This window comes from Betta splendens, chromosome 8 (genome assembly GCF_900634795.4).
Source record: "Betta splendens chromosome 8, fBetSpl5.4, whole genome shotgun sequence".
Lineage (NCBI taxonomy): Eukaryota > Metazoa > Chordata > Actinopteri > Anabantiformes > Osphronemidae > Betta > Betta splendens.
In genome coordinates, this window is record NC_040888.2 from 4,974,219 (window position 1) to 4,983,398 (window position 9,180).

At 44.6% G+C, this 9,180-nt stretch overlaps 2 protein-coding genes across 4 annotated transcripts in view; one reads left to right on the forward strand and one right to left on the reverse strand.

Annotated features, from left to right (window-relative positions):
• Positions 1-355: 355 nt before the first annotated feature.
• Positions 356-9,177, reverse strand: iqck (IQ motif containing K). Of its 2 annotated transcripts, none has more exons than XM_029158398.3 (10): positions 9,038-9,177; positions 8,773-8,885; positions 8,617-8,694; positions 8,411-8,508; positions 8,262-8,314; positions 8,066-8,143; positions 7,795-7,870; positions 2,783-2,894; positions 1,120-1,242; positions 356-650 (listed from the first exon to the last, which is right to left on the reverse strand). In XM_029158398.3, exons 2-10 carry the CDS (start codon positions 8,822-8,824, stop codon positions 625-627), a joined length of 696 nt encoding a protein of 231 aa, XP_029014231.1. In that variant the 5' UTR covers positions 8,825-8,885; positions 9,038-9,177; the 3' UTR covers positions 356-624. The 2 variants fall into 2 exon arrangements, with proteins under 2 accessions (XP_029014231.1, XP_029014229.1); XM_029158396.3 differs by having other exon boundaries at positions 382-656.
• Positions 4,329-9,180, forward strand: part of LOC114860021 (centriolar coiled-coil protein of 110 kDa-like) — a 30,747-nt gene continuing 25,895 nt past the window's right edge. The window contains exon 1 of one of the 2 annotated variants that reach the window (XM_055510986.1): positions 4,329-4,490. The gene's annotated coding sequence lies outside the window, so the exon portion shown is untranslated. Of the gene's footprint in view, positions 4,491-4,550; positions 4,690-9,180 lie in introns of those variants that run through there. The other variant, XM_055510984.1, reaches the window with a different exon arrangement.

Consider the following 9,180-nt stretch of genomic DNA (forward strand, 5'->3'; position numbering starts at 1 on the left):
CTGAAAACTGGCCCAGTCTGGTTAAAAGAGCATCAAGTGGAGCAAAGAGCTGCAGAGTCCACCGAGCAGCACGCAGCCCTTTTTCATCCGCAGTATTTTTGCTAATCGAATTCCCCAAACTTTCCACATCTGAGCCGTGACATTTCAGATGATGTTTGATTGCTCCCGGCCACAGAAACAGAGAGCTGATGGAGCAGGAGCGATGGAAAATGTCTGGCCATAAAACAAATCATGCGTCATCATGGACGGATGCTTTTTATATACAGTACTAAGTCAATCCACCTACAAACATGTCTATATTGTAGAAATCATTTTTTATTGGTAACAAGTAAAGAAAGAGATCATTTAAATCTGTCACATTTAATAGCTTTTGTAAAACTAAGCTTTAGCATCAGATGCTTTGTAAAATGGATCAAATCACTGCATTGATCGTTTCTTTTGCATGAATCTGTAGAAGGTGTGCGTCAGGAAGGTCATACCAGACACCAGCATTTTTTTAAATCCTCTTTTTATTCTCTGTTGCCATGACAGGGTAATCTCCTTTCCTGACAAACAGGACTGAAGCCCTGTTCTGCATGCAGAGTCACCTTTCTCTGGCCTCACTTCCTGGCTTGAGTGGACACGTTATAACTTCCTTTGTGGAGTGATATCTATTACTAAGAAAAAGGGAAATGACAGTCAAGGAAACGAGTTATCCTCCAGTGAGGAGATGCTTGGTTTGAAATCCCAGCTGTATTCTATGCAAATGTCACTACAGTGTCCTTTTGTTGGGTGAGACTCGTAAAAGGAAGTGATCCATCAAAAAGGCAATAAAAGCAATTCAGTAATTAGTGGGGGATCTCAGACCATAAATTCCTGCCTGGCCATTTCCAATTGGTTACGGCCGTCTTTAAGTACTTGTTTGACTGATCACTTTGCCTAATTTGACATTAACCTAACGGAGTTAATAGCTTTTAAACCACCATTTGCTCGCAGCTAATGATTTCATTTAACAGAACCAACCGGTCTATCTCAGGTTGTGAGCTCCTATAAATGTTAGTGAGCCAGGCTCAGCTACAATCAGGAGATTATTGTGTGATGCGGAGGCCGCTTCCTGCTGGCTGGGGGTCAGACACTCACCAGCTTCAGGGGTCATGTGGGTGGTGGAGGTGTGGGTCTGGGGGGTCGGCGGAACCACCTGAATGGACACATCTGTGTTGCCAGGCTGCAGACGTTCAGGAACATCGGTCATGGCTGAGCCAACTGGGAGTAAAGAATAGCATCCGTAGTATGATTTTAATAATTAGAAATGACTCAGATTGGTCTCAACATTTTTTCAATCTGAGAACATTTTAAAATGCAAAGTGCAACTTTGTATCTATTTTTATCTATGGTCTCAAGGTCTTTCAAAACATGTGTTGTTATTTACAACATTGGAAGGAAGAAAGCTACTTGGTTTTAACATCCAAGATGTCAAGCTACAGTCAAGGACAACATGTGGTGATTCATGAGCTGCTCAGAGCTGCACCTGTCCAATGAGCCGTGACCTTTAACCTTCAGTGTCACTGTGTGTTTGCTTTCTGGGTTACTTTGCTTCTTGCCTCATTGTTCTTCTCTCCATCTCTGTCTAATTCTGATTTCAGACAGCAAAACGGTAAATGGAGAAGAGGGATCACACGCTGGTCTCCTCTGCTCAAAGTGAGTTGAGTGCAGCTGTTGCTGGGTTTCTTAAAAGGGCATGTGTATCATAGGGAGGGGGGTCTCTTAGTACAGTAACTACTCCCTCTCTGTCCAAGTCCCCCCCTCTCAACCTCAACCAGAATGGACATTTTATTAGTCAGCAGTCGCCTCAATAAATTCAAAACAACAACCAGCTAGAAAAAAGACACTTCATTTTCTGGGTAAATAAAAACTGTTTTCACATGAAGAAGTCGACAGACGGCTTCCATTCAGGACGAGAGCGTGGGCAAACACTCGCACAGGCCCCCTGCTAGAATGTCAGGTCAGCAGTAGAGCAGCACAGCGTGGCCGTTGAGCCCCAGTGGGGGAATGTTCGTCGGGCGTTGGCACCTTTGTTGTGTGGAAGCCTGCGTGCACGGGGCTCTGCACAAAACTGCAGGCCACTGAAATACAATTTCACTCTCCGGGATATAGATATGTTTTCTTATGCTGTGCCAGTCAGTCACACTGGACAGGGGTCTGCATTCTCAGCTGCCGTGTCCCTCAGGTACACACACACACACACACACACACACACACACACACACACACACACACACACACACACACACACACACACACACACACACACACACACACACACACACACAGGGACAGATAGGGGCATGTAATCATTTCAGATTTAACTGTATCTGCCTGTATCTCATCCATTCTTCATCGTATCCTCCATGCTCTATATCTAACACTGAGCCCTGCAGACATTTGGTTTCTATCCTTTTATTGCATTTTCTTTCTCGTATCTTTCCCTTCCACTGCTCTCGTTCTCTCCCGGTGTCACAGTTTACCCTACTTCTCTGCTTAAACAACTCGCTGGGATGAATCTTGCCCCAGTTCATGCGTGTGTTAAGAGTGACTGTGGACCTGATGTACAGTACATGTACATTTATGTGAAGTGCATGCGAGTGGAACTGGATTATGTGTGTCGGTGTTAAATTGCGTTGGCACCGTTGCCTGTGCGTCAGGGCACAGAACATTCAAGATCAATGGCATTGTGTTGCCAGCGGGCCTGAGGCGCGGCATTCAGAGACCATGTGAGGGTGCGCGTGTGTTCGTGTGCCCTCACCTCGGCTCTCCTGTTGGGCCCAGAACTGCTCGACGGTCTTGAAAATGTCCTGCTGTTCTCGCAGCTCCTTCTGCCACTGGCGCAGCTCCTGCACATCTGGACGCGTCCTGACCTACAGCAACACGTGCACAAAGGCCGTGCGTGCGTGCGTGAGTCCACGGCATAGATGACTTCGATAACCTAATTAAGCTGCAAGCTAATCGATGCTAGCGAGCCACCAGTGTCTAAACAGGGTCCATAATGTGTTTGCGTTGACTGATAAACGCTGGTTAAACAGGATCACTCATACCATCACATCTGTAACTACCCTGCGTTCCCTCTCGTCTCTCCCCTGGTTGGACTCAGCCCTTTCTTTCTTCTCCTTAAACACCCAGGTGGGCCTCCCCTCCTCCTCAGACACGCACTCTCATGCACACACTTGATTTTCTCCTCGTCCTCCAGCATATCGATGTCTCATTCCCGTCTACTCTGTATTCTCCCCCACCTCTCCTCTCTCCCCGCTTCTCCATTCAACCCCAAAATCCTCCCCTGAGTGCCTGCCTGTGAGGTGACAATAATGTTGCTACTAGCAATGCGCATGAAACTGGGTCTGTTATGTAAGCTGGTTGATTGGCTAAGGAACGAGTAAATCTTGTAAGCTCCAATAGTTAATTCACTGTGTGTCACGGTGTCACAACAGCTCCTCTGCTGATGAGAGCAAACTATAGACATGGAAATGAGGGGTGCGGGTCAGGATTGGTGGGGGCTGAGGAATATCAGAATCCCTTATGTGTGTGTGTCTCTGTGTGTGGCCATTCCCACTTCATAGTGCAGTTCTTCAGCAGTATTCAACCATCACTGCTGGTTCTGTTGTTGCAGCTACTGTACTCCCAAACGTCTATTATGACAGTGAGACTGTGATAATGCGTTATGTGTCAAATATCTCCACACTTTGTTTGTTTCCTAAATTTTTGGAAAGCTGACTGTGTGAATACACAAGCTGTCTTCAGGTTTGTGTGTGAAGCAGCAAAGAGCTCAGTTCAGCACTTTGAAGCATGTCTGTGTTTCTGCACAGCTGATTAGTAGGGTTTTGACTGTGTGGAAGAAGCCTATCTAGGACATTGTTGATATATATATAATTTATTATGCTTTATTCGTCTATTGTTTCTATTCTGAATTAGGAATGAACCTGTGATATTGTCTTAATATAGTCCTCCATGCCTTTGCATGACATTGCAACATCGCCTGGCGTTCCAACCACAAGCAAACACAAAGCTAGCAGCACCAGCCGAGCCCCCTTACACTCACCATGTCGCCACAAAAACATGCACAACCACAGCTACACAGTGACACAAACTGTGCACAATATGCCCTCCACACACACACACACACACACACACACACACACACACACACACACACACACACACACACACACACACACACACACACACAGACAGATCCCAGTGCACAGCCTTTCAATCTGCCTTCCTTTATGTGCAAAGCTGCCTGTGGGACTGAGCTTCTCTCCCAGTCTCACACTCAGCAGTAGCACAATGGCTTCTGTTTGGGGGCGCTGGTTGCAGTCACATCAGCAGCCACAGTGACAAGCTGCATAAAGACACAGCCACCACGGTTTGATTTATCTACCTTTAAGGACTCCACCACCCACCCATCCATCATATTTTTTCCTCCTGCTTCCACTGAGACTTTGACACAGCAAACTGTGGTAAGATTCATGCATTCATGCCGTAGTCTTGCACACAATAAGAGTCGCCCTTCCGACCTTACTGTTCCTTGCGAGTACAACAACGACTAAACAACTGTTTGTATCAAAAACAATGGATGCCTGGATATTAAAAAACTGACTGAGGCGAGGAGCACAACATGGGATCTTCCCCTGAAGCCCCGCTGCAGCAGCAGGAGGGGTAAGTGAGAACAAAGCAGAGGCTCCAGCCACTGGATGTGCCTGTGACATACATCCATGCTGATGACTTAGCCTTGATTTATACCATTCATCGACTGCTGGCCTTGGACCATTCATCTGGAACCGCAGACCTACTTCTGCGCTTGACTGTACAGCTCAGAGTGTGATTGTGTGTTATTCTTTTGGCCGGCGCTATTAGTTAATGTTAGTGTCAGTGAAATACAAATCACTCTTCACAATGGCCTACTTTTGACCTTATTATTATTATTATTATTTGGGCCTGATAATCTGAGAAGAGCTTCCCAGGACCAAAGAGGTCAGACATTTTTAATAAAAAACTTTTTACACAAAAGAGACAAGGCATCAGGTTAAGGCCAGAACATCAATATCAGTTAAACTGTAAAGCTCTCAAATGATTAAATTGTATACTGTAACTCATTTAAAATTTGTCAAAATCAGTAAGATGGTTATGACAGATTAGTGCTTTTATTAAATGTTTATCAGGTTTCATCTGACACCTAACTGCAACAAGAGCCAGACTAGCTGTTTCCCTCTGTTCTGTTCTGTTTCTAGTTTCTATGCTCTGTTTAGCTGATTGGCTGCTGGCTTGAGCTTTGTATCTACTAGTGACACTTCAGAGTGGTATTGATGCTGTTGTTAAAACATAGAAGATGTGGTAACCACAACCACTTATTAAATACAAATGATTGCAATAAAATTCCCCCTTCACTCTTCAGCCACAGTCTCCTAATATTGACAGCCTGATTGTAATCCCTACTTAGTAGCTCAGCAGAGTGGACATGAGGGAGTGTGGGCGTCTTGGTGAACACAGGAGTATGTATGAACATAATCTATGTGTGCATTACAGGACAGGTGTGAATGAATAGATTAGAGTGAGAGCGAGGCACAGAGTAAAGTAGATTATGTCACATGTTTAGAGAGAGCAAGTCTTGTGTTGTATGTGAGTGGGACAGGAGACAATGACATAGACTGGGTCAAAGATGGTGTGTGTGTGTGTGTGTGTGTGTGTGTGTGTGTGTGTGTGTGTGTGTGTGTGTGTGTGTGTGTGTCTCATGTACACCTTCACCTCTGCTCATACTGCTTGGATGACAGAGATTAAAAATTTAACTCTACCAAAATACTTTGCATCTCTGACATCTCTGCTTACTGGGCCTCACTCTGTTAGTTAGTCTGCCACACACACACGCACACACACGCAGACACACACACAGACACACACTCTCTGCAGTCAGTGCTGCATTGGGCAGGTTATACAACCACAGACAAAGTAAGACTGAGGGGAGATCAAAGGGTGTGTGGGTGTGGGGGGCGGAGGAGCTCAGGCATCAGTGTGATATCTACATACAGTATTAGAATGCTTAATGTGGTAGTTAAAAATCCCAAACAAAATAAAGACTCATTACTGAGTGAAGCAATTCTTTCTACTGCTAAAATCTCATAATCCTATTATGCACTTACAAACCGTGAGAACAGAAATATTTCTAAATAAAATATTACACAATATTATTACTTAAAATATTACACTAGAGCCAATTATGGTCACATATAGCCTGTTCTTGTTCAGCCAGATAAAAGATCATATATCACCAGCGGCATATATAGATTTCAATGGGGTTTTACAGTGGTTCACTGCTGCACACTTGACTGTGCTGATGTTGTCGCCTCTGCTCCGGTGCCCACTGAGCTGTTAACTGCCGTTTTTCTCCAGGCATCTGAGCAGAAACTAGTCCACGCCCAGCAGGTCCGTGCCTCGGTGCCTCCCCAAATATCCTCACTGTGTAGTTTGAATAAGTTATGATTCTGTACGTCTAAGAGCTCCAACTCCAGACCTCCACTCTTCTGCATTCAGAGCCTCCTTGTGCTTTGCAGAGACTCCAGCAATCTGCCCCTTCAGATCAAACCATGACAGTATTTTGCTCCATCCAATCTTTCCTAATCTGAGACTGCTATGCAACATCATCTTGCCTCTTTCCTCCCTTTTATCATCCATCCATTCATGTGAACATATTCTAAACATAGCCTGAGCTGCATCATTCCAGACCTATTCTGCCATTTTGTCTCCACTGACTCGCTGTCTCTCTCGGAGTGTCTCTCTTGCTCTAAATCCCTTGGGGTGTGAGGCTGCAGTGCTGTCAGTGGTCCTACAGAACCTCTCTAAGTTCAGTGTAAACACAGTGAGGATTGACAGGCAGCTGGCTCACTGCTGCCACCTCATGTGAGCAGAAGACACTTAGAATTTATGCAGTTGCTGAGATGTAAAAGAAGAAGTGTTTTGCCCCCTGCTGGTCGCAAGTCTTGAAGTATGGTGGACAAAAACTGAGCCAGGACGTGTTTCCATGGGCCAAGTCCTGTAATTCAGCTACATGCACAAACAGATTTTGGGATAAATCGAACAGAATGATGCTACATGACTATCGGTGGCTTGATCCAGATCAGCAAAAACGAAGCTTAATCTTCCCCTAAAGAAAATAACATTACTAGCGTCATTATATGACAGAGGACTACATTTATTTGTGTGTGACTGTGGAGAAGCTGCTGTTGTTTGACTGTGGCAGTGTCTTTGTGCGACTATTTATATCACAGTACAGAGCACTTCAGACCACAAAGCCCACACAGGAAGGAATTAAAGCCTGGCATCGCTGATGACATAATCAAGCGGCTGAATAAAACTGCAGTCCCTGTGGAAGAGGGGCTTTTCAGCGGGATGGGATTACACAACAAGATCACACTGTCGGCCAACACACACAGACGGGTGCCTGTTGGATCCTGACAAACTAACACACATTTTTTCCCACACTGTAACTCCTTGAATCAATTTAAAGACTTGGTTGTAATTAGAATTGTGTAGCCTGACTTAGCCAGACATAAACATGGCAATGTAACATGCATCTGAGATGGAGAAACACAATTCTTACACATAATTTAATACAGGTGGAGTCCTTGAACTTTTACTACATTTGTGTTTGTCTAACACTATTATTCATGCTTTCAGACTAAAACTAAAAAACAAGACTTAACCTTCAGTCCTACAGTGAACATGCGGTTTCAGTCTGTAAACACTATACTCCAGTCATGACCAGGGTACCTTGTATCCTCTCCAGAATGCCTGAATGAGCACCGCCGCCTCATCCTTACTCAGCAGCAGAAACAGAGGCATGGGACTGAGGGTGTGTAACAGACATAAGAGGAAAACAAAGTATCTGTGAATGTGCATGTATGTGTTGTCTGAGCTAATGTTTTGTACTTTAGACACAGGAAACGATGCAAAACGCAAATGTAGAGAATAATTATTGTTGCGATACTGAAGTTTTTACAGGTAACAGCTGTTGTGTGACTGTGAGACAGGATGCACTTACTGCACGATGAGCCAGTCCTTGACAAAAGGGATGTCATGGAAATTGAGCCGAACCTGTCCTTGCCTGCGAGGGTTATGACTGAGAAATAAGAACGAGTGAGAGAGGGAATAAAATAAATGTAGGCATAAACAAACAAAATAATATGCAGACATAGAAAAGTACTTGAAAGAATGAGATAATGGGCTCGGGGTCTTACTTATACAACCACTCTGTTAGGAAGTCACAGGGGTTAAATGATGACTTTTTCCTCTGCAACATAAATAACAAGCAGAAAGAACTATTTATTATATTATTACATGTATTTGAGCTGCTTGGGTTTGTTTTCTACTCTGTCATTCACCAGACCTGGAAACAGTCATGCTTCTCAGCCTCTTTAAGCAGAGCTTCCAAACCGGGCAGCAACACAGGAAACACCAACTTCTCTATAAACATCGTGACAGGATCTGAAACACGCAAACTCATTTTACAACGAGAACTGTAGAAGTTTGTAAAGCTAAAAACAAGAAAATTTTAGATTTTTATTCGGAGACAAAAAAAACCCACATCCTTACGTTCATGGCGTAGCATGGGCGTAGTTTCAGAATCTGTCCCCGCAGCACTGGGAGGACTGGGCAGCTCCGCGTTGTACTCTTCATAAACAAGCACATCGATTAGGATGCAGCCCACAAGTGTTTAACCAGAACCACGTGGGGTTGTTATCATCTTACCTTCACACACTTGCTCCCAGAGTGAGTTTTTAGAACCGGTTACCTTTGACATGGTTCTGCCCGGTTCCTCCCGCGGTTGCTAAGGACTCGCTGGTTGCTAGGGACCGCTGTAGCTAAACGAGACACAGTTAGCACGACTTAGCACAGTGAAAACACGAGGCACACGGGCGAAACGCTGAGCGACCACCCTGATATCATCAGTGTAGTGTTCGGTTATATGGGAAACGGCAGCGTCGCTAGCTGCAAAGAAGCTGCAAACACATACCTGGAGCGAAAGTTTGCCAGACGCTGGTTGTGTCGTAAAGCAGGTCAGTGTCGCTCCTTAGACCCGTGGTCGCACGACAAAACGGTCGTTTAACAAAAATTACATTTTACAAAAGTTATTCGCTTATGATCGTATTAAAAATA

Bases quoted from the DNA above. Each gene is read 5' to 3' on its own strand.
- iqck (XM_029158396.3), bottom strand. From the start codon at position 8,824: ATGTCAAAGGTAACCGGTTCTAAAAACTCACTCTGGGAGCAAGTGTGT. The intron at 7,871-8,065 runs GTAAGTGCATCC...ACACACCCTCAG, and splicing joins AAGGACTGGCTCATCGTGCA to TCCCATGCCTCTGTTTCTGC. The intron at 2,895-7,794 runs GTACCCTGGTCA...GTGTTGCTGTAG, and splicing joins CATTCTGGAGAGGATACAAG to GTCAGGACGCGTCCAGATGT.